The sequence below is a fragment of the Musca autumnalis genome, unplaced genomic scaffold (assembly GCF_047663935.1).
Source record: "Musca autumnalis isolate F117 unplaced genomic scaffold, ASM4766393v1 scaffold_4, whole genome shotgun sequence".
Classification (NCBI taxonomy): domain Eukaryota; kingdom Metazoa; phylum Arthropoda; class Insecta; order Diptera; family Muscidae; genus Musca; species Musca autumnalis.
In genome coordinates, this window is record NW_027411977.1 from 183,210,101 (window position 1) to 183,236,559 (window position 26,459).

The 26,459-nt window shown below is 35.1% G+C and overlaps 2 protein-coding genes across 3 annotated transcripts in view; one reads left to right on the forward strand and one right to left on the reverse strand.

The window, feature by feature from the left end:
- Lk (Leucokinin) overlaps positions 1 to 26,459 on the forward strand; it is a 41,827-nt gene that overhangs the window by 12,717 nt on the left and 2,651 nt on the right. Inside the window, exon 1 of one of the 2 annotated variants that reach the window (XM_073980661.1) lies at positions 23,855 to 23,991. The exons of the other annotated variant lie outside the window; for it this stretch is intronic. The gene's annotated coding sequence lies outside the window, so the exon portion shown is untranslated. Of the gene's footprint in view, positions 1 to 23,854; positions 23,992 to 26,459 lie in introns of those variants that run through there. 2 annotated transcript variants of the gene reach the window in all.
- The window catches only part of LOC141400949 (COMM domain-containing protein 4), a 28,492-nt gene continuing 8,062 nt past the window's right edge, over positions 6,030 to 26,459 (reverse strand). Inside the window, exons 2-4 of the mRNA XM_073980660.1 lie at positions 6,662 to 6,802; positions 6,348 to 6,579; positions 6,030 to 6,279 (exon numbers count right to left, since the gene is read on the reverse strand). Of these exons, the coding sequence (XP_073836761.1) occupies positions 6,056 to 6,279; positions 6,348 to 6,579; positions 6,662 to 6,802 (597 nt within the window). The 3' untranslated portion in view covers positions 6,030 to 6,055. The remainder of the gene's footprint in view (positions 6,280 to 6,347; positions 6,580 to 6,661; positions 6,803 to 26,459) is intronic.

Here is a 26,459-nt window from a genome sequence, read left to right on the forward strand (position 1 = left end):
TTTTCAAGCAACAACAAAGATTACCTTCTGTAATCGTGTGTGGCGACAGAGGCCTGTTAATATCAACTAGGATTACCAATTGTAATCTGTGGTGGCGATAGAAGCCGGTTAGTAAACGCGAAGACGTTAGGGTTCATGCGCGACAAGATAACTATACAAAGGTTGATCGACCAGTGAACGCAGAGGTTCTTGCAATCGCAGAGGATTGTTGTGATCCCAGAGGATCTTAGTCGACTTATACTACTACAATTACATATTCCAATGAGAGAAAACTCAACAACCACCGTTCGTTGGCATCTGCGCTCTACGACGTCCGCAGAGGGAACGTGCAGAGGAGATGCCTGATGACGTCAATCAGCATACGTGATTGACTGAGCTCGGGAAGTTGAGTTGGAACATATCAAACTTATACACCAGGGATATAACTTTTTGCACTTTTTTGCAGATATCGAAAATACCACCACATAGCCGTGTAGAGCATGAAAAACTATTATGAAATAAGGTGTAATTTTTTCTCTATCGCGAAAAAAGTTTCCGCACCAAAAGCATTGAAGTTCAGTAATGCATTTTTGAATTTTATCTGTTATAACAACTGTTTGCCTTTAATTAAAATTTTTATTTTTTTGTAATCTAATTTAAAATCATTATCAAGGCGTTCTGGACCAATTTGTTCTCAAATCGCATAATTTCGGAGCATATTAGGAACTTTTGACACTATTGCAATTTTTGGTTTTTCTTTATAAACTCGTGAATTTTATGTTTATATTTTTTGTACCTATCGGACAAGAGAATATGGTGTCATTTGCAACAAATTCGCGAAAGTTACAGACCGTTTTTAATGCCTTTGCCTGTGAAAAATGTATTTGTGTCTATAAATATTTATTCAAACAAAGCAAATTTAAAATTATAAGTAGAAAAAATACCAAAAGGGGTTTAGTAATTGCGGTCGGTGCTGAAACTTTTTTCATCGAATCGATCTTAGAAACGCGTTTTCATTATTAGGACAAAATTCCCCACATGGTACTGGTGTTGTATTTTTGTAGAAAACATATACAATTCGCACAGGCAAGGTCAACAAAAACAGCCTGTAACTTTTGCGAATTCGTTGCAAATGACCCCAAATTCTCTTGTCCGATAGGTACAAAAAATAAAAACATAAAATTCACGAGTTTGTAAAGAAAAACCAAAAATTGCAATAGGGTCAAAATTTCGTAATATGCTCCGAAATGGCGCGATTTGAGAACAAATTGGTCCAGAATGCTTTGATAATGATTTTAAATTAGATTACAAAAAAATAAAAATTTTAATAAAAAGCAAATATGTTGTTATAACAGATAAAATTAAAAAAAGCATTTCTGAACTTCCATGCATTTGGTGCGGAAACTTTTTTCGCGATAGAGAAAAATTGACACCGTATTTCATAATAGTTTTCCATGCTCTACACGGCTATGTGGTGGTATTTTTTTGGTTATAGCCCTATTATACACTATGTTCCTTACATTTTCAAATTTAAACGGGCATATCTTCTTTTTCACTACGGTTTTCTATTGATCCCTTTTCCTATTAAAGGGATGAAAAATATCTTCCGAATAAGCTATTATTGGTTCAAATCGGTTAATAAATTGCTAAATTATAGTGGTTGATTCAGTGTTGCAGCATATCCAAGAATAACATGCATGTCAGTTCCAAAGTGGTCTGAGAAATTTTGGAAAGTCGTCCCGACGACTAGGACTATTGCAAAAATCGCCGGCTTTCCTTTTTCAGATGCATTATTGATCATAAAAAGCTCGATTTCCTACCAGAAATTAATTAAAAATTTATTTCTTTCATCAATCTTCCTACCTTCTTACGTAGCGCACAAAACGCCGCACGTGATGCCAAATTCAATATATGACAAATGCACCCCGTTACAAAAAGATAATTTTAATATTGCCTGCACACCTTTAAACTTCCCCAACATTACTAAACAATTATCTGCTGTAAACCCGACTATTTTCTCCAGAGGTATGTTGCAGTCACTCAAAATATCAATTATTTTATCGGCAATGTCTTTGCCCATTGACTCCACAATAGGCTCTAGTGAAAGAAATCTATCTTGGCACTTTCCATCAAAAGTTCTTACAACATTTGCCAAGTGTTGGGACACCGTGCAGTCAGTACTTTCATCAATTACAATTGAGTAATAATTTGCTTAGCAAAAATTGCTTATCGCTATTGTATTTTCTGGTCCTGTAGCACCATTATTTGTTGGACCCTGTGTCGACTTATAAGTTTTTTTTTTTTGTAATTTGGGAGTCTGGTGTGCCATTTTTTATAATTTGATTCAAATGTTCTAAAATTGTTAACGACATATTAATTTCTTTGCTGTTGCATCAATTTTTGGTGTGTTTTGGACAACTTTAACATTTTATAAATGATAGTCACGAGATGCATGGCGTTCAATGTACCTCAAACCACCAGCAATTAGTATATCACATTTGGTGCACTTGTTACCTCCTTTAAACTGTTTCAGCCATGGAAATTTTTCCTTCCATTCTAAACGGAACCCGGCAGCATATTTCTTTTTCGCCCCAAAATATTAGTATATGTATTAAAGCATAGTCCCATAATATATTTTACCAAACACTCCATCACTGAATTCATTGATCGGCATATAACAAACAAAATTCTTTAGTCCCTTCGGTTTTTTTCTTATTCATGTAAATCTCTATTTTCGCAGTTACTAAAATGTATAATAGTATTGCAGAAATAATGTCCTGTTATTTGGCAAAATATTTAACAAAAGTTGCAAAAGCCGAATATTTTTGACGCATTTTTCTATGGGCTAACAAACTTTTCTTTGTTATTCTCGCCTATAGGTTTGCCATGGATCCATGTCATATAAGATTTTTAATTGCCACAGAACCAACATTTTTTAAGTATTTGGTTTTTTAGTTATTGGGTAGGGACTTCTAAAATACTGAGGTGTTATTATTGGTAAAATTGAAAACCGAATATTTTTGACACTCACTGTATATTATATAAAAATGACACTTAAATCGACTGGATTTGCTAAATCCAGCATAGTCTAAACGAACTGTTAATGATTGTAGTAACGTGATTAAAATGTGTATTGCACTAATTGAAAACAAACAAAATAACTTCGATACACATACAAATTTTCAACGCGTGGAACAAGAGTATGCGAAATGGTACTGAATTAGTCGCGTGGGTACTTCGGTACTATTTATAGTGAAATGGTACTGAAAAAGTACGATTATACTGAATTTTCCATCCCTGTTTTACACACGCAGCCCTCACCAATTCACCATTCACTTGGTCTGTTCCAGATCTGCAAGAATCTACTAATTTTTACTATTTTTTCCGATAATATAAAGGAAAAAATGTTATCGTAGTAAAAAATTTTAGCTTCTTGCAGATTCTGGAACAGAGCAACTATTTTTATTAGAAAATAAACCTGTTCCTAGGTGAACAGTCCTTAATTATTTTTGCTGTGTGGTCTATGTAATTTTGGAGAGATACATTCGCTGATGAATTCGTTACAGTTAGCTTAGCATAGGTTCGACATTCAATTACTGCTGATTCACATCCGGCTCGCAGGACCATCCAACTGACCGCCTAAGAGGTATGGTGCTCCCAGACCAACAACTTTCAGTGTTAGCACTATAAACACTTGCCGTGCGCTATTGAACAGTGTCCACGTCGGAACAGGGTATAATTATGGCTATCCTGGAATATGTGGCGAATGCACTTCCGGAGAAAGGATGGCTTGTCTCCTGGGGGGTTACTCTGTATTGCGATGCGTAAGAAAAATTGTGCCGAATCAATTAATTGGTACTCTCTAATGCGTTTTCGCATCTAATTTTCGCAAATGTGGTATCACCGCACTCTGTAATATGAAAACGTATGTCAAACTCGTTCGATAAGCGCAAAAATCTTGCGTTAACAAAATATCAAACGCAAAGGAAACGAATCATGTAATTTAGCACAATTAAATGCTTGTATTTATATCAGAATTGTTTATTCTTTTAGGGAAATGTTGTTAAAATGTTGACGTATAATAATTTAACAAATTATTATGAAAAAATCAAATTACAATTATTAATTATTTGCGGCATTGGAAAGTACTCTTCGTCGAGTCTCATATTTCATAGGTTTTAGTAATAATGGTGATACAAGTAAAAAAGTTAAGACCCATATCTCGGGAAGTATAGACTTAGCTCTGGAAAATTAAATATCGTTATAATCAGGGTACCAGGGTACCTATGGTAAAAAATTTCAAACCCACCCGAGAGGTGCTTCTAAACGACACTTGTTCCAAATTCTTTATTTATCACCCAAAGTAGTAGGCAATGCTTATTTTTCACTGTATTTTTTATAAATCGTAACAACACTTTGTATAGTTAAATGAAATATTATTGTTTGGAGGACCAATAGCAAGAGATTTGCACAAGAAACCGTATAGCTTTTACATACAGTATGCAAAACTTATATTCGAACACCCTTAAAAAATGAGTAAAATCGTAATTTATGGCAGATATGGTAGAAACAAGTGCATTAATTTATTGGATTGAGAATAATTTACCTGAAACAAAGATAGAGTTTAATTAGTTCCATCATTTGCGGTAGATGGCGTTCAGAGTCAATGCAAAATTCATATTCGAACACCTTAAGGCACTACATTTTTGCTATTTTTGAAGTATTTTTCTGGGTAAAGTTCGACTTTTTTGTACTTGAATATCCTTGCAGAGGCCTCTGATTTACAGAAACATAAAATTTAGTAAAGTTAACGTTCGAATTTTTTAAAAAAATTAAATTTAAATTAAGCACTTTTGTTCAAGAAATGAATATTAATGTTGCATTTTGGATGGATATTACTAAGCTGCTCTATGACAAAATACGTAGTCCTTATTAAAAATAAATGGTGCTAGATCCTTAGAATTTAAGCCTGTCTAGGCTTATGGCAGGACATTTCTCATTTATACGTGTGAAAATGAACACGTAATTTGTTGCTATAAACGAACAATTAAAATGAAAATTTTCACATTTTGGTTTTTGCAATACATTAGTTGCCTAAATGCATCTTTGTTGAGACGAAAAAAATGTTTCTCCTTGTAATCCGTTCCGCCACCATTTCCATAATTATTTATTTTTTTGTTATAAACGATTAGCAAGTTTTAAAAACGCACGTACCGAACAAAATTGTTTTTATTTAAAATTTTTTGAAATTTCTTTTTCTCATTCTTCGTTATTGTTTACATTGTGCAGCCAGTGTTGCCATATTTTCGGTTTATTTTGCGAAAGCGTTTGCGTTTGTGATACAGAGTACCAAATTGTACTCTTAACGCATTTAACTTTCGCATCGCAATAGAGTAACCCCCCTGATGTCTAAAAAAATTACTGTCCCACACAAAATTTTAATTTACGGCATCAATTTATTTTTAATTTGGTATTCACAACATTTAATTTTAAGGTTTGTAGGAACAAGTGACAACTCAAATTTTGTTTTTTTCTTCTTATAGTGAAAAGTCAGTTTGTTTCCCTGGTTATGACACAAGAAAAAGTAGAAAAAGAAAATAAAATTGATCGACGCCGTTTGAGGGGACGATATTCTAATATTTCACTGCAGCCATTCACGCCGTTTTCTCATGAACAGTGGGGAATGGCAATTTTTTGAATTAATCAACCCTCTTAAATTTATTTCATTGTTTTATTAAATTATCTATTAGAAAGCTTAATGCTTCATCCGATGAGAGTGGTATTGATATTTTCTCGTTGCAGGTTATTTTTTCCACATTTTATTAGCTTGAGATGGAGATAAAACAGCTTTCTTGAGGATAACATTTCAACACATTTCCTTTCGATAAGTTGGCTGAAACTGATGCGGATGAACTAAAAGCTTTGTATTGTTGCCGTGTTCGGATGACAATTCCGAAGCAATTTTTCTTTTTTGTGACGCTCGTTTCCTTCGCTATAACCTACATGCGGTTGTCCATTTTTCTTTCCATACAGAAACATACATACTTCGATTAATACTCATAATATTTTATCACAATTATATTTTATTAAGATTTCCATTGTCGTATTTCTTCATAATACTACGGGCCTGTTTTAATTCTTCTATTAAAACACGTAACTGGGCATTGTCAATGTTCAACACATGTGTGCTATTTTGCGGTAAGCCATTCACTAATTCTTGGGAAATTTTTAATTCGAAGCGACTACAATTTATACTATCCGCAGAGGGCGGTAAAACGCGTATCGATTCCAGTTCGTTAACTAAAAATAGATTATTAAATAAATTAAAAAACAAGAAGATTTCTAATACACAACTATTCATAACTTACTTTTGAAAGACTTATCAATCAAACGCTGACGTATCGCCGTGGCATGTTCCGTTAGTACGGCGCACATTGCTGCAGCATGTTCTTTGGGCAGTCCCAATTGTTGTATTTCTTCATTGAATACCAATTCACTGGCATTGTGTCGAGCGGCATTATTCAGCAAGAAATGTATACAGGCAACCGCTGTTTTACCATCTGCAGAAACGGATGACGTCAATGCCTTAACTTCTTCTTCCTGATGATTAAAAAAATTAAGCAAATCAAGAATTTGTTGAATCGGTAATTGTGAAAATGTGACAAATGATTATTAACGTTACATTCAATTCATGGCCTAATATTTTTTTCGCCACCATATCGGCTAATGTCTTCAATTTGTTAGCTTCCAATACGGAGAGAGTTGATATAATCTCTCCCAACACCCAATCGGGACAATCACCGTCTCCACAAAAGCGAAATTTCTGCAAATAAAAAGAGTCATCATGAAATTTGTGTTAATTGCGTGTGAAATTATCACTTAGAAGTAAGACAGATTGTTTATTTTGTTTAATTGGGGAGCAGAACAATTATCGAAGGCGTTTCGAAGACACATTTCTAGTTATTATAGAAATGAACGATGTCTTAATGTGTAAGGAACTTAAAATTTAGTAATGCTTTTTGCGTATGGAGAGTAATAAAAGGTCGAAAATTCGTCACAATACATTTGTGTTGTATATCGTTTTTGTTTTCATAAACTAACTTTCCTAACAACTCAAAATATTGAATACATCCCTGTGGGGACGAAAATTCCAATTGTCGCAATTTAATAGTCCAGAACTAGTTCTAATCAGTACTAGTACAAATATTGGTCTCTAAGTAATGCGAAGGGAACCAATTGTCACCTTTTTATCCCCAAGTAAACGAGGAGGCGTCAGTTGCGACTTAATTAACTTAACTTAAACGACGATTTGTATAAATAATTCACATTTACATTTTCTTCATAACTTTAATATAAATCAAGCATCCAATAACCGAAGCTAGTGTTAATGGACTGAATATCTTCGTACATATTATTCATACTCGTATTGTTCTGGTATAAAAAAGGAATACGAAGGAAATATGCAAATCGCCCTCTTCTTCTCTCTACCCGCTAGCAATTCCAATTGTCGCAATTTAAATAGTCCTAAACTAGAGGTAAGTGGTACTAGTTCACAATTGACCCATAAGTAATGCGAAGGGAACCAATTGACACCTATATATCCCCAAGTAAACGACGAAGCGTCAGTTGTGTCACTATTTCCCACCACTTTTTTTTATAAATAAACTGGTATATGACTGTAAACCTGGAACTAGTACAATACCACCTACAGGTAATGCATAGAGTGTCAATTGGTTACCTCCTATGACATCCCCATGTTAAAGTTTACAGTTGATTGCACTGTGAGTGGTCAGAAGTGGAACTAGTTACTGTAACGCTGAGAATCGACGAGTTTCCGATGCCGAACTAGCCCATCGCCCAAGCGGGATCATATAAACAATTCTGTGAGAGGTTTTTTTCTAATAAGTTCAAAGACTCTCAGTGATTCAAATAAACGACGTTATATATTAGCAGTTCATAGAGATAACTGTCCCAGTTATTCCCACCACGCTCCTTTGTTAGAAATGGCGGATCCTTAAAGAAAATACTTCAACGTCTTTCCTATTTTAATGCTTATAGTGCACTGTTTTTATAAAATCGCAATATTCTTAAGAGAGAGGGGAAGTCTTATCTCTTTTTATTCAAATGACCCCCCTACAAGAAGACGGTATGCTTACCACATGCTTATATACATATACTAGCAAATGCCCGCTACTTCGTATGCGGAAAGGGCATAAAATATATATGAACAATATTTAATATGGAAGTGTTGAACACTGACGATTCTGTTGTAATAAAACCTATTTTTAATACCAACATTTAATCGATTTCAGTCCAAAACAAGTAAGAAAAGCGTTAAGTTCGGTCGTGCCGAACTTTTTATACCCTCCACCACAAATTTCAGCCATTTCGGTGGATTAATGTGGCCACAACCTTCAAAATACCGAAATGCGGAAGGTACCGTTCTATGGGGGCTATATGATGGGGTGGACCTATACCTAAAAATTTCTGGGGGAAAGTTTTATACGCCTAAAGAAGACTAAACATCAAATTTCAGCCATCTCGGTGTGATAATGAGGCTAAAACGTTCAAAATATCGAAAATCGGGAGATATTGTATTATGGGGGGCTATATCAACACGTGGACCTATATAAACATTTTATGGTAGAAATGTTTCTTAGCCTCTGGAAACACAAAATACAAAGTTACAACCGATTCTTCGGTCAAATGGGACTAAAACATTCAAAATATATTCAAATGACGCGTACTTTATAAGGGGCCTTATGTGGGGGCTATACCAAAACGTGGACCTATATAACCCAACTTTGGTAGGAATGTTTTCTGGCCTCTGAAGACACAAAATACCAAATTACAACCAATTCTGTGGTCAAATGGGTCTAATACATTCAAAATATATTAAAATGACGCGTACTTTATATGGGGCCTTATATGGGGGCTATACCAAAACGTGGACCTATATAACCCAACTTTGGTAGGAATATTTTTTGGCCTCTGGAGACACAAAGTACCAAATTACAACCAATTCGGTGGTAAAATGGGCCAAATATCTTAAAAATTCCTTAAAACGACGACGCGTCACGCGTCATTTTGTATGGGGGCTATACGAAAGCGTGGACCTACATAGCCCGCTTTCAATACCAAAAGTCCTACGTAAAAATAACATATTTTCCCAAAATTTCATCAACCTACGTCAATCCGTTCGGACGCTAGAGTGATTTCCACAGACGGACAGACGGACGGACATGGCTATATCGATGTAGAATTGCACGCTGATCAAGAATATATATACTTTGTGGGGTCTACAATGATTATTTCGAGTAGTTACAAACGTAGTGACAAACTTAATATACCCCCATCCTATGGTGGAGGGTATAAAAACATATCTGCCCTATCGCACCCCTACACAGCCACCGTATTTTTTATTTCGGATTTCCAAAACTACGACCGCATATCACAGACATACACCAACAGCGACTCATATTGTCATATTCAGACTTGTCTTCTGGTTTTACTCCTTCACTTACACAGCATTCCCTCCAAATACGAATTTCCAAACACTAAACTTTATCTCATTAAAATAGAACAAATCTATACTGTCCAATTTTCTTTACATTTGGACCTTGAATACTCAGAGGATATAAAAGCTTAATTTAAAAAATGTCTACTTCAACCCACTTTTATTAGAAGAGGTATTTTGAAGATTTTATGTACATTTTCCAATCGAACTCCGAACTTTATCTTAAATTTCAGAGTGGTCTTCATAACAAATATTTTTCCATTTCGTATTTTTTGTCCATATTATATAATCCAAGATTTTTTCCTACACCCAACACCAAATTTAGTACCATTTAGTACTTTTCTCACTTTAACTGTTTACACAATACCAAAATGGTTTTGGTACCAACATATTACCAAACTTTTGGTACACTTAATTAAACGTTTCAAAACATACTTTCATATATTCAACATATATCCCAACCGCAATTCACTTTTCCAGCTTTGTATGTTCCCCTGAAACCAATTATATTACTATTTAGTACTTTTTGTATAAATAAGTAAGAATTTTCAAAACCTCCTCCCTACCTCCACTCTAAACAACAATTGCTAATCTAATACCGAATCAAATTTAAAAATTCCAATTCTGCCCCTTTACAAAATCACAAATTGTACGAAATTCTGTACCATATAGCAAATACCAAAATGTACCAAATTTTGTACCATTTACCACTTATCGTACACGACTTTCCAAAAACTACTTGCATACCTCAGTTCTTTCGTTCGCCTAAATCCAAATTATAGCCAATGTACTTTCATTTAGCACTTTTTCATAAGTACCTCCATATCTCAATTCTACATTCTAATAGTAATCTTAATTCTAAGTTTCACGATTCCAGCTCACTACCATTTAGGACTTTTCGACCTTTGGTACATCTTTCTTACTCTTTATCAGTGACCCTTATTCCAAATTTCAGCACTATTCGTTAATTCAAATCCAAAATGTACTATATTTAGTACTTTTCATACACTTTTAGTTCGAATTTCCAAAAAGCTGTCTTTGTTAGTCTCCATCAGTAGTAACCCTTATTCAAAATTCGAAGATTCCTGCTCAATCCGTTCACCCAAATCCAAATTGTACTAAATTTAGTACCATTTAGTACTTTTCGTACACTTACAGTTCGAATTTCCAAAAACCTTTCTTTGTTACTCTCCATCAGTGACCCCTCATTCCAAATTTCAGGATTCCAGCTCATTCCGTTCACCCAAACCCAAATTGTACTAAATTTAGAACTTTTCGTGCACATACAGTTCGAATTTCCAAAAACTTTTCTTTGTTACTCTCCCTCAGTGAACCTCATTCCAACTTTCAGGATTCCAGCAAAATCCGTTCACCCAAATCCAAATTGTACTAAATTTATTACCATTTAGTACTTTTCGTACACTAATATGTCGACTTTCCAAAAACCTTTCATTGTTTCTTTTCATCAGTGATCTTCATTCCAAATTTCAGTATTCCAGCTCTATCCGTTCACCCAAACCCAAATTGTACTAAATTTAGAACTTTTCGTGCACATACAGTTCGAATTTCCAAAAACTTTTCTTTGTTACTCTCCATCAGTGACCCCTCATTCCTAATTTCAGGATTCCAGCTCAATCCGTTCATCCAAACCCAAATTGTACTAAATTTAGAACTTTTCGTGCACATACAGTTCGAATTTCCAAAAACTTTTCTTTGTTACTCTCCATCAGTGACCCCTCATTCCTAATTTCAGGATTCCAGCTCAATCCGTTCATCCAAACCCAAATTGTACTAAATTTAGAACTTTTCATGCACATACAGTTCGAATTTCCAAAAACTTTTCTTTGTTACTCTCCATCAGTGACCCCTCATTCCAAATTTCAGGATTCCAGCTCAATCCGTTCAACCAAATCCAAATTGTACTAAATTTAGTACCATTTAGTGATTTTCGTACCCTTATAGTTCGAATTTCCAAAAACCTTTCATTGTTACTCTTCATCAGTGACTTCCATTTCAAATTTAAGGATTCCATCTCTATCCGTTTATCCAAATCCAAATTGTACTTTTTGTGCGGTTATAGTTCGAATTTTCTAAAACCTTTCTTTGTTACTCTCCATCAGTGATCCTCATTCCAAATTTCAGGATCCCGGATCTATCTATTCACCGAAATCCAAATTGTACTTAATTTAGTACCATTTATAACTTTTCGTACCCTTATAGTTCGAATTTCCAAAAACCTTTCATCGTTACTCGTCATCAGCTCCGTCCGTTCACCCAAATCCAAATTGTACTAAATTGAGTACTTTTCGTACACTAATAGGTAGAATTTCCAAAAACCTTTCTTTGTTACTCTCCATTAGTAACTCCCATTCCAAATTTCAGGATTCCAGCTCTATCCGTTCATCCAAATCCAAATTGTACTAAATTTCGTACCATTTAGTACTTTTCAAACACTTATAGTTCGAATTTCCAAAAACCTTTCTCTGTTACTCTACATCAGTGACCCCTCATTCAAAATTTCAGGATTCCAGCTCTACCCGTTCACCCGAAATTGTACTAAATTTAGTACCATTTAGTACTTTTGTTAATCTCCATCAGTAACTCTCATTCCAAATTACAGGATTCCATAGTAACATTTAGTACTTTTCGTACACTAATAGGTCGACTTTCCCAAAACCTTTCATTGTTACTTTTCATCACTGACCTTCATTCCAAATTTCAATATTCCTTATCTATCTGTTCACCCAAATCCAAATTGTACTAAATTTAGTACCATTTTATAGTTCGAATTTCCAAAAACCTTTCATCGTTATTCTTCATCAGTGACTCTCATTTCAAATTTCAGGATTCCATCTCTATCCGTTCACCGAAATCCAAATTGTACTAAATTTAGTACCATTTAGTACTTTCGTACCCTTATAGTTCGAATTTCCAAAAACCTTTCATCGTTACTCTTCGTCAGTGACCCTCATTCCAAATTTCAGCTCAATCCGTTCACTCAAATCCAAATTGTACCAAATTTAGTACCATTTAGTACTTTTCGTACACTAATAAGTCGAATTTCCAAAAACTTTTCTTTGTTACTCTCCATCAGTGACCCTCATTCCAAATTTCAGCTCAATCCGTTCACTCAAATCCAAATTGTACCAAATTTAGTACCATTTAGTACTTTTCGTACACTAATAGGTCGAATTTCCAAAAACTTTTCTTTGTTACTCTCCATCAGTGGCCTTCATTCCAAATTTCAGGATTCCAGATCAAGCCGTTCATCGAAATCCAAATTGTACTAAATTTTTACGATGTAGTACTTTTCGTACCCTTATAGTTCGAATTTCCAAAAACCTTTCATCGCTACTCTTCATCAGTAACCCTCATTCCAAATTTCAAGATTACAGCTCTATCCGTTCACCCAAATCCAAATTGTACTAAATTTAGTACCATTTAGTACTTTTCGTACCCTTATAGTTCGAATTTCCAAAAACCTTTCATCGTTATTCTTCATCAGTGACTCTCATTTCAAATTTCAGGATTCCATCTCTATCCGTTCACCGAAATCCAAATTGTACTAAATTTAGTACCATTTAGTACTTTCGTACCCTTATAGTTCGAATTTCCAAAAACCTTTCATCGTTACTCTTCGTCAGTGACCCTCATTCCAAATTTCAGCTCAATCCGTTCACTCAAATCCAAATTGTACCAAATTTAGTACCATTTAGTACTTTTCGTACACTAATAAGTCGAATTTCCAAAAACTTTTCTTTGTTACTCTCCATCAGTGACCCTCATTCCAAATTTCAGCTCAATCCGTTCACTCAAATCCAAATTGTACCAAATTTAGTACCATTTAGTACTTTTCGTACACTAATAGGTCGAATTTCCAAAAACTTTTCTTTGTTACTCTCCATCAGTGGCCTTCATTCCAAATTTCAGGATTCCAGATCAATCCGTTCATCGAAATCCAAATTGTACTAAATTTTTACCATGTAGTACTTTTCGTACCCTTATAGTTCGAATTTCCAAAAACCTTTCATCGCTACTCTTCATCAGTAACCCTCATTCCAAATTTCAAGATTACAGCTCTATCCGTTCACCGAAATCCAAATTGTACTAAATTTAGTACCATTTAGTACTTTCGTACCCTTATAGTTCGAATTTCCAAAAACCTTTCATCGTTACTCTTCGTCAGTGACCCTCATTCCAAATTTCAGGATTCCAGCTCTATTTGTTCACCCAAATCTCAATTGTACTAAATTTAGTACCTTTTCGTACTCTTCTAGGTCGAATTTCCAAAAACCCAGCCTTATCTCACCCCTACACACCAACAGCAACCTACACCCAAAATTTCAACTTTCTAGCTTCAGCGGTTTCGTCTGGGCGTTGATGAATCAGTCAGTCAGTCAGTGAATACCTCAACTCACTGCTCTTTTATATATACACTAGCAAATGCCCGCTACTTCGTATGCGGAAAGGAAAAAAATATATATAAACAATATTTAATATTTTATTACCAATATTTTTTCGATTGTATTTCGAATTTCCTACTACGTATCATATTGCAAATTTCAGATTTGACTCCTGGTTTTAACCATTCACTAACACAGCATTCCCTTCCAGTACGAATTTCCAAACACTAAACTTTATTTCACCCCTTCACAACAACAATCCCGCACATTTACAATGCAAGGTTCTAGCTTTAGCGGTTTCGCCCAGAACCCGAATAGGTCCGCTAAACTTTCTGCATTCAAAATCCACGTTTTCGTATATCCCCATATATCTGTACCTCTCGACTTAGTGTATTTTAAAAGAAGAACAAATCTATATTGTCCAATTTTCTTTAAATTTGGACCTTGAATACTCAGAGGATATAAACGTTTAATTTAAAAAAATGTCCACTTCAATCCACGTTTATTAGAAGAGATATTTTGAAGATTCAGAGTATTTTGAAGATCTTTGGCATATTTTCCAACTGAAATTCGGAATTTGTGGCATGAAAGGTGAGAAAAACTTTTTTACAAAAAATTGTACGGAAATTTTTTTGGTGGCATTTCACCACGTTTTCAAATTAACTTACCAAAGCGGTCAGAACAAAAACATTTTTGAAAAGCTACTTCACGTTTGATTACTTAATTTCAGTACACTATTTAGAAACGCCTTGGCGTTAACATCAAATCAATGGAACAATATTCAGTACAATTTTTCAAACTCAGAACTTTGTCTCTAATTTTAGAGTGATCTTCATAACAAATATTTTTCCATTTCGTATGTTTTGTACAAATAGCATATTTCCAAATTATATAATCCCAGCTTTGTTCCTACAGCCAACACCAAATTTAGTACCTTAACTGTTTACACAATGCCAAAATGGTTTTGGTACCAACATGTTACCCAACTTTTCGTACACATAGGAAAACGTTTCAAAAATTACTTCCTTATATTCAACTTATATCCTAACCCCAATTCACTTTTCCAGCTTTATCCATTCCCCTGAAACCCATTATAGTACTATTTAGTACTTTTTGTATAAATAAGTACGAAATTTCAAAACCTCCTCCCTACCTCCACTCTAAACACCAATCGCTAATCTAATACCGAATTTCAAAATTCCAGTTCTACCCTTTACAAAATCACAAATTGTGCAAAATTCTATACCATATAGCAAATAACAAAAGGTACTAAATTTTGTATCATTTAGCACTTTTCGTACAAGAATTTTAAAATGTACTTTCATATCTCAGCTCAATCCGTTCACCTTAACCCTATTTATAGCCAATGTAGTTCCATTTAGCACTTTTCTATAAGTACGAATTTCCAAAACTACCTCAATCCTGCACTCCAGCAGTAATCTGTTTACGCAAATACAAATTGTGCTTCGTGCACATTAGTACGATTTTCTAAAGCTACCTCCATATCTCAATTCTATATTCCAACAGTAATCTTAATTCCAAATTTCGGGATTCCAGCTCTTCAAATCCAAATCATACTAAACTCACTACCATTTAGGACTTTTCGACCTTTGGTACTTCTTTCTTACTCTTCATCAGTGACCCCCATTCCAAATTTCAGGATTCCGGCCCTATTCGTTAACCCATATCCAAATTGTACTATATTTAGTACAATTTAGTACTTTTCGTATACTTTTAATTCGAATTTCCAAAATCCTTTCTTTTTACTCTCCATCAGTGACCTTAATTCCAAATTTCAGGATTCCAGCTCTATCCGTTCACCCAAATATAATTTGTACTTAATTTAGTACCATTTAGTACTTTTCGTACACATTAGTAAGATTTTCCAAAACCACCCTCATTTCTCAATCCTACACTTTAAAAGTAATCTTAATTCCAAATTTCAGGATTCCAGCTCTATCCGTTCAGCCAAATCCAAATTGTACTAAATTTAGTACCATTTAGTACTATTCGTATCCTTGTAGTTCGAATTTCCAAAAACCCTTTAAGTACGAATTTCTAAAACTTCCCCAATCCTACACTCCAACAGTAATCTGAAATCCAGATTTCAGGACTCCAGATGTATCCGTTCAACAAAATCCCTAGTGTACCAAATTTAGTACCATTTAGTATTTTTCGTACACATAAGTACGAATTTCCAAAACCAACCTCATGTCTCAATCTTACACTCCAACAGTAATCTTAATTATAAATATCAGGTTTTGCAGCTCTATCCGTTCACACAATTCCAAAATGTACTGAATTTAGTACTTTTCGTACACATAAGTACGAATTTCCAAAATCACCCTCATGTCTCAATCCTACACTTCAACAGTAATCTTAATTCCAAATTTCAGGATTCCAGCTCTATCCGTTCACCCAAATATAATTTGTACTGAATTTTGTACCATTTAGTACTTTTCGTACACATTAGTACGATTTTCCAAAACCATTTAATTACATCAACACCACTTCCCAATCATGATTTCAATACCAAATTCCATGATTCTAGCTATATTCGTTCAAAATATACAATTGGTACTAAATTTTGTAAGTTTTAGTACTTTTCGTACACTTATAGTTCGAATTTCCAATAACCCTTTGGTACATCTTTCTAACTCTCCATCAGTGACCCTCATTCCAAATTTCAGAATTCTAGGTCTTACCGTTTGCCTAATACAAAGGGTACCATATTTAGTACCTTTTAGTACTTTTCGTACACTTCTAGGTCGAATTTCCAAAAACCCAGCCTTATCTCACCCCTACACACCAACAGCAACCTACACCCAAAATTTCAACTTTCTAGCTTCAGCGGTTTCGTCTGGGCGCTGATGAATCAGTCAGTCAATCAGTCAGTCAGTGAATACCTCACCTCACTGCTCTTTTATATATATATAGATACAATAGATCCCTGTTTAACTAAATATTTCTCTCCTCTACACCCGACACCATCAAGAAATTCACTATATAATAAAATAAGTCTGTTCGCAACGTGAACATTTTTGGGGGCCAAATACCATGAAATAATTACAAAATTTTTTAAAATTAACTTATTTTAAAATACCAAAAGTCAACGCATCTATCTCTCTAGCCAGTCGCTCTTGAAGGCCCCTCCACCTTTATCGGCCGGTTTCACCTTTATTTGGCTGAATCTTGATTCTGGAGGGAGTACCCTTATCATCTTTCCCTGGCTGTTTCTTCTTACTTAGGTTGGAGAGCTTGTACTTCCAGCGTAGAGAGTCCTGTCTGGCCTTGGGCATCTTCTCCTTCTCACGTCGAAGAAAGTCATCCTTCTCGCGATGAATCGTCCTTATTTACCTTATTCTCAACGTGGAATAACAATTTCTTCTCTTCTGTTTTTCATGCAATTGTCTTTCTTTGCTACAGCATGCTTGATGTCTGTCTTGGTCGGCGTTTCCTTTTCTACGGTCTTATTTGTCGTCTTCTTTTTTTCCTCTCACTTTCTGTTTCCTCCCATGACAGGGACATAATGGAACATTTATATTTGTCCCTTATCTTTTGTATCGCCGGATTTACTTTCTCTTTTTATGTTAAACAATTGGACCATTTTCTCGTTTACCATTCTATTCCATTCCATTTGTTTTTTTTTTTTTTGCTTCAGATTCGATGCTTCAGCCCACTGACTATCAACGTACTCTCCAGACTGGGTTTCATTGACCCCCTCAATAACCCAGTTGATGAGAACAAAAATATTGCCACTTCATCTTCAATTCCTTGCGCCCTCCCATTTTGACCCAGCATGATGAATATCCCTTCCCTCAAGGACAATATCCACATTTGTATCCTTTTGAGGCAATTTCCTCCTTTTTGTGGCAAATTGTTTTCAGCTCTATTGGTTTCGGCCACTGCTCCGGTACGAAGGATTTATATTCCTAAAAAAAGACAAAACGTCCTTTCTTCGCGAATGCTTACGAGACACAGTTTTTATTAAAGTTGTACCAAACCATTATTTATATACAGTGAATTATCATCAGAATTCAACGTTTAGTATGTAAGCCTGTATATATTCCATACAACCCTGTTTATCTTTATAATGTTTTAAAATTTTAACGATTTCTATGCAACCCTGTACATATTTATATTATTATACTTTTGCATTGCAACCTTGTATTTACTACTAAAATACACTTCTATGACTAAAAGACTTTTTCGCTTCTTAAAACGAGTACCTAAAAAGAATAAAAGTTAATAAAATCACTTTGAGATCAACCTTTGAGAAACCAACTAGTCAACCAGCTTCTAATAAGTTTTGGACATTGTACTAGTCGAGAAACCAAGTGGAAGATACCAACCAAAGTACAAAGTTAAATAAAACATAATTTAAAAATCAATAATCTTCGTTTTAATGGACATTGGGTATAGCCTTTGACGAAGAACTGCTTCAAAGGAAAAATATTCTTAAGAACTAAGTATTACAGTATAACTTACCTAACATAGACTTGTGTGTAAAAGGAAAATCTTATCTCATTTTATTCAAACGACCTCCTATAAGAAGACGGTCTGCTTACCATACGTTTATTATTCTTTAGTGGACTTATTTTATAAAATACATAGATCCCTGTTTAACTAAATATCTCTCTCCTCTACACAGAACACCATCACCAAGCCATTCACTGTCTTTATTAGAAAATAAGCCTGTTCGTTACGTGAACAGCTACTGTGTACTTTTATTAGGTTAGGTTGAGAAATATAGCCCATACGGACATTCCACAAGAAATTACATCAACATTAAATAATTTCAGGAATTATTTGCCCTTAAAAATCTCTCGTTTGCCCTGATTTGGGTTTTGAGGTTTGCGAAAGCTGGGCAATGATCGAGAGTTTCGGCGTCAATTTAACATGCACATACACTATTTTCTTCACACAAATTTTTGGAATGATGCGCTTGTAACGTAAGATGTCCTGTCTCTCCTCTGCGCTCTGCGGATCCCTCGTGGAACAAAAATGGGTCTGGGTAGTTCTCCTAAAATAAACAACCAACATGGGGAGGGAAAATTAACGGAATTAAATGTACGGTGCAGGGATTAAATAACCCAGTACCGGCGGCAAGCGTTGGTGATACCACAAGCCATATGTTGTCGAGATCAAGTGATTGTGATCCGCCTATTTGAGATGTGGATGTCTATGCACCTGCAGCTGAATCTGCTACAAATACACCAAATACTAATGATAGAAAAGATTTGTCATCTTTTCTCAAAGGACAACGATTAGCCAAGTTTGGTGCAAAACGGTTTACGGCTGATAGAACCAAAGTTATGGGCGGGGACGACCTACATGGGGCTCTTAAAACCATTGGGCAACTACTCCACCAGAAGATCAGGACATAAGCCCGGAGGACATGCTGCTCCATCTGACCCAACTGACGACGAGCTGGACACCACGGTTATCCCGGCAAAGTCTACTAGGAAACATAGGAGAAAAAACAGAGGAAGGGAATATGGACTCAGATGCTTAACTAGCAACAAGCACAGTTTCAGTTTGTCTTATATCGGCACATGTCGGCAGGATGTCACTGGATCTTTAACCGATGATGGGAAAATATAAGGAGACTCCAATATTGGTCAATGACCCCAAGGACATATCTTTCGGAGATGTTACAAAGTATTACAACGTACTGTGACGTATCTTCGCAAAGTCTTATTCATCAGAAGCAGGCTGAGACATATGAGGAAATTCGAGAGAACTTACCACATGTACCCCGACGCGAATTTCAGTTGGACAAGATAATCCTTCCAGTGGCTGTAGTTGCTCAATCTAAAGCCTCTAAGGAAGATGTAGCGAAGAAAGATGCTGTCAATCACCGCTTCGATGCCGAGCCCAATCCTGAGAAAATGAACCATGTCTTAATGTGTAACGAACTATAAAAATAGGCATACTTTTAGTTTATGGAAGGTTATAAAAGTCCGAAACTTCTCACAATACATCTGTGTCTTTAAACATTAAACCTTATTTTTAGTTGATCAAACCAAGCTGCGGCGCAAAACCAGAAATTAGAATTGAATAGACCTACTGCCCCAAGCAAAAAGGTGGGGTCAATCTCTGCTCCAATGCCGAACCTAACCCAGAAGGGAATGAAAAATACTAAAGAGTCTACCCCCTAAAGCAAAACTCCACAGGATGAAAAACAATCCTCTTCTGAGCAAACAGACAAAGTTCCACAGCAAAATTCCTTAAACCTTATGCCTGAAAGAAAAAACATTCACCAAATGTTTTGGTTGTTTTATTTTGGCCTTTGTTAGTGTTTGTTTCTTTTTTATTTATCCGATATTTCGGCTGTCATCGACAGTCATCTTCAGGGATATTCTACAAAAATATAAACTATTATAAAACGATAACGACAATTATAAAATTACATTTGTATGAGAAAAGCAACAGTGTTGCTATACCGTCTATGCTGAACTAAAGTTTTTTGCGTCTATGCTTACACACTAAATTCCTGTAAATATGCGCACAGTGGTCTGTGTCAGTTTTGCAATTCATTCTTTGGTCATTTGGTACATTAATTATATGTAACATTTCTAAAGTAAAGCGTCGTTTATAACTATTTTCTTGTGTCAATATATCTACGCCTTTAAAGTTCGGTTTATGCCCTTTCAATGTGCAATGTGCTGCTAGCGCCATCTTTTGTTCTAAAGGTTTGTCAGTTTTTTGATCCGACTTATGCCGGAAAGTCTAGTTTTTAACTTAGTTTTCGTCGTACCAACATAACACCAAATGTTCAAAAATTATAGCGTTTTCAAAAATTATAACATTTGAAAAATATCAGCAACTGGTATGGTGGGAATAGACAGATATTCGTGCTATGGAGCTGCAAATGTTTTGAGCAGGCTAAAATATATGTTCCTCCGATATTTCACTCATTTTGGTAACATGTAAGTGTTAATAACTGTATAATCATTTTTAAATCTTGAAAATGGGGCCAATAAGGAATCAAATTACAAAAATACATAAATACAGTTAGTCAATTAAGTATTTTGCCTCTTCAGGAAATTGAAAAAATTTATTAAATTCGTTTAAAGCCATCCAATTCGAGGTAAAAAAGTGGAATATTTGTATATAGTATGTTTGTGGACAATTTAAGATCCAATATCTGCAAGAACCGATGCGAAAGGTTTAACGGTATTTTAGATGTTGACAAAAATCTATAACAACACAAACTATTTTACCTCAAAAAAGTATTTTGCGTTTTACATATTTTTTGAGAAAATGACATTTTTGTTACACCCTAAGGATTTTTATAGTAACCGTATATGGTTTTCACATTCTACAACAGTTTCGGCGTCACTTTCACCATCTTGCGACATGTTTTCGCGGCTATTTTCTCCCATTTTCCTGAATTAATTTTTTCGAGAATATCTTACATCGATTTTGGTCATTACCGACATTAATCTCTAAGAAAATCAGTGAAAACTGATTTGCCGATACTTTCAAATCATAAAAAATGCATAAAAAATAAATAAAAACCTAAGATGCATCGCAAATAGTGAAATAAATTACTGTTTGGAACTATGAAAATCAAGAAAGGAGAAAACAATTATTTAAAAAATCGTAAGATCATTCCTGGCCGCTTCCAAAAATTAATCGGGTCTTTTATATTAATCTCGGAACCAACGTCTTAAATGAAGTGTCCACAAGGTTGCTAAATCGAAAGATATTGACGGTATTATGGCAAGAAAAAACATATTACTTTTTAAATAAATAAGACAAATTAGATTACTCTTTATTGATATTTTCATGCAACATGTGAGGGTCATTCGCCGCATATATATTTAAATACCTTCGCCACTAAACCGCACCATTTTTAAAATCCCATTTTATAACTTCAGAGGTCATGGCAAATGATGATTGTTTCCAATTATTTTCTAATTTTTTCTTGCTACATAACCATCAATATTTTTGGCATTTGGATCCTTGTGGATTGAAGGCCCAATTAATTTTTGACAGGCCCAATTAATTTTTTGAATAAATGAGAAATATTCATCTGAGTTGCAAATGTTTTGAGCAGCACTATGTATATTATAATCGAGTATAAAGGATTCCATACAGGTTTTTCAATAGTTAGGGAGACCCCTAATTTCTTGTTGTTAACAAAAGATTTGACTTTCCTCCTCTTCGTTTCAACACATTGTAATAATAATGTAATAATATGAATATTAATTTCCATAAAATTTAATTTTCTTATTTATAGAGCATAACTGCAAAAATAGTCATAAAATAAATATTTCACAACTAATTAACGTTTTACTCAATGAAACTTAAAACAAACGTTTTGTAAAATTTTACGTGGGAACAATTTCAATGAAATTCATAACTGCTCATCCAAACAATAATTAAAATTTTTATTTTTCTTTATATTTCACTTTTCGACTGAATTGCAGTAATGTGTGTACGTTTCTCACTGCTGCTCAACACAAATTATTCAAGTGTCAAAGAAAAATACAAATCCTCGGAGATATCAACAGTAGAAGGCTGTAACAACGTTATAAACTAAAACACAGTTGCGGGCGAAATATTATAACTAGGCACGCATTTTGGCTTATTTTTTGAAATTAACTTGCGTCCAAATACATCAACAGCTTTCAGCCTTACAAATCTACGAGATCGGATGGTATAATGCTTCAAAATTTGTAGCAGAGCCGGTACTAACAATGCTGGCAGAGATTTTTAAAGCCTGGAAACGTTTCTCGCACATACCAGGTCTATTCTATGCAAAGTCGTACAAGGGGGCCTTCACTAATGTAAAGCTTGAATCTATCCACATCGCTCTCATAGGAATTTCCTCTATCGTACTGAAATGGATCGATGAGATGCAGAAATGCAGGAATAACAATTCGGGCATAGGAGAGAGTTCCGTGAGGAAAACTGTTAACAGAGGCACACAACAGGAAAACGGGAGTCTCTTACCACTACTCTGTTTTCTGGAGAAATGAAATTGTTGTGTATTTCGACCAGCTAAAAATTAAAGTGTTGGCTTATGCTGATGATGTAGTCGTGCTGATAAGTGGCAAATTGTTACCAACCCTGTCTGACCTTCTGCAAGGAGTTATGGTGCAACTGGCAAGCTGGGGCTTTAACAATGGTTATGGAGTAAACCCAGATAAGACGGAACTTGTACGTGTACCGATTTCCAGCTTTCAGTTTTTGACATAGTTGCTTGAATCTTGACCCAAGGTCTCCGAATGAAGCAACCACTATTCTATTAGATTGCTGCGCAATGCGCATCCTTAAACCTAAGCTAGCCTAACTTCTTAAGGTTTCCATTCTTTTACCTCCCTAATCTTACCAGCCAAAACCTGTTACTCCTTCAATGTTTTCGTAGTTAAATGTTAGCGATTTGTCATACACATAATTGATAATTGCATGCACGAACATGTTTGCATACCATCCATCCTTCATTCCTACACATACAATGTAAAACAAAACGACAACAAGTCTGTCACTTGGCAAAACAACTTGTTGCTTCAAAGAAACCTTTGGATAGGGAGGAGGAAAGAAGGGCAGCTTTATCCTTCACTATGTATGTATATTTATTTTTTTTTTTAATTTCTCGCAACGTTAGTCCATCAAATGTTGCAGAAGAATAAAAAAACGACAACGAGCAACACTTACTAGGATGTGTTTTAATTGTTAACGAAGTGTGAATCGGCACAAACATGAATGTCTTGCCTCGTTTGTCTGTCGTTTGCTCCAGTCTGTCCATTCAAAAGTTGGTAATTATTTTATTAACAGCCTTAAAAGTCTACTTCGTTTGGGATAAAAGTGACGATTAATATGAAATGGTCTTTATCCTTTATGAATATTACCCCAACAGTGGGTGGGGTTGGATGGAAGGGGGTAATTACTTTCTTGACTCCTCAAAAATGTATAAAACGAGAAGTTGTTCAGTTTTGAGAGCACAGTATTCATTTTCAACTTTGACGATTCACAAGTTTTGCTCGGTCGGTTCCTAACAACTTAAAAATACAATTTCAAATGTGTTTTACGCCTTTCTTTTCGGTTAAGTGTTAGTTAATAATTGTTTTATACGAAAAGGTAATTGAAAACGGTTAATTATTTTTTTTGAAGAAAGTGTACAAATTTGAAAAACGCCCAATTAAGATCTTCAACCTTTTTTGGTTTAGAGTGAAAATTACAATTAACGCATGCAAAGACTCATTTCTTTTATTTAGAAATTAACAATTAAGAAAGTATCAGTCAGCTGACGGAGATATACCCTCAGCCTGACCAAAAAAAGTTTGGAAAACATTTTTGAAAAAGTTTTAAAGTTATCTTGCACAATAGCCATAAGTGCCGACAGAGTTTTGAAGCTTTTGGGCCATTATTTCAGAATGTATTCACTTACTCCGGAAAAAATTGTACCGTTGTAAATGAGGCCGCTAGAACAATCTACTGAAAAAGGAATCAAAACGATGCGAGAGGAGCTCATAAACTTCACTTTTTCCGAATTTTGTGTGGGAGGTTCGCGAAATACTGGAACGATATAGTCCATATTCTAACCTGATACATGACTGGATGAAATAATACGATGTGCAAAGTCTGTATTAATCAGAAAGTCCCTTCGAGAATTATCTTGCGGATTTGCCATTTTGGTTGGTGCCGTCAGGGTTTCATGGAGACTTTAGGCTAATATCTCAAGAAGTGTGGATTTGCGCAAAAAAAAAAATTACCGTCGTAAAGCGAGCCGCAAGGGCAACCTACTTAAAAAAATTCAACCCGATCCGAGAGGTGCTCTTAAAATTCACTTTATCCGAATTTTGTGTGGGAGGTACCCGAAGGAGTGGAAGGAATAATACGACGTGCGAAGTTTGGACCGAATCAATTGCTCGCTTCAAGAGTTATCGTTCACAGCATTTTACAGAAAAATATTAAACTTTTGTGGGGGAGGTACCCGAGGGAGTGGACCGATATGGCCCATCTTCGAACTTAAACTAAGTTTGGACAAAATATTAGGATACCCAAAATTCGGTCCGAATCGGTTGATCCTTTCGAGAGTTATCGTGCGCACCAGCCAGATAGACAGACGGACATGGCTCAATCGACTCCAAATTTCGTCCAAACATACTTGGCACATTTTTGGTCGTATCAAAGTGTATATACCCTTTCTAGCCTAAAGGCTGAGGGTATAAAAATTAAATTGGAAGTAATATTATTTCGATTTTAAGTAGAAACAATTCAAGTGGATAATAGTCGGTATATTCGATTCTAAAAATATTTTTCTAATCAAAGATTTGATTTTTTATACGTGAGTGTTTACAAATTATACACATGAACCAATATTTCCGATTTTATAGATCCTACAAATTTAATCATATTTAAATTAGAATTTCAGTCGAACATCTCTATAACGTACTTCCCTATAACGATTTTTTCTCTATAACTAAGAAAAATTGAAAACACAGCATCTAGCAGCGCTTTTTTGCCTATTTTAGACTTCTCTATAACGAATAATTCTCTATAACCAAGTGTTTTTTATTGCACAAGTGGGAATTCTCACACAAAATAACCTCTCTATAACGATTTTTTTTAACTTTTTCTCACTGATAATTACACAATATATGAGAAACAAAACACATTCACAACGCTCCTTTTATTAAAGCGCTCTTTAAAAAAGAGAAGTAAAACTAATTTATCATCGCTATGCCCGTTTAAATTTGAAAATATAAGAAACCCAGATTTTCACTACTTTTACCGTTATAAAAAATAAAACGAAGTGACCCAAACGAACTAATGGCATTTTCGTTCTCCATGGATCCCAACACGATGGCATTTTGCATCAGAACGCTTGAATATTTTTCTGATCAACTTTTGTAGCACAGTGCCATTTATCGACATTTTCCGAAAAGTTTGCACCTTCTCAAGACCAAAACTGCCTGCGTTCCAATGCTTTTGCGATGTATTAGAGAGTTCTTAATTACTGTCTTGGCTACAATTTTTGCCTTTGTGTTGGGTCGAAAATCTCAATGGTTTGGCTGTTATATGCCAAGATGGCAAAAAAACGTAGATAAAAAACTTAAAGTCAAAATCGGAAGGCTCGATTTTCATCGAAGACATATGGTTCAGTAGACTTTTTTGCTCAGTTCAATCCCAGGAATCAGAAACGCGAAGGGCCCATTAAGGCTTTCAAATCGCCCCGGCCTAATACGAGGGCTGAACAATAACTATCTGGCCTAACAATGAAAACGCGAATATTTACCTCAAAAACTTTTTCGAGCGCTCAAACCTATTTCCGAAGCACTTTTTCCACTCCGATTGAAAGACCTACAAAACATGGGTTTTGAAAGCTTTTACAGGCAACAAAAATCGTTGAGCACGCCTTTTTCCTTGATGTGCTGGAATCAAATGAAGTCATTCGATCCCCAGTCAGGGCTGTACGACGGATGACCCATCAATTCCACGTTTTGTCCGGTCAAACAGGCGCTGGTTTGAATCGATGTGTGAGATCCCACATTGTCATGATGCAGAATAATTGATCTTCTCTTGTTCGTTTTTCGAACTTCTCA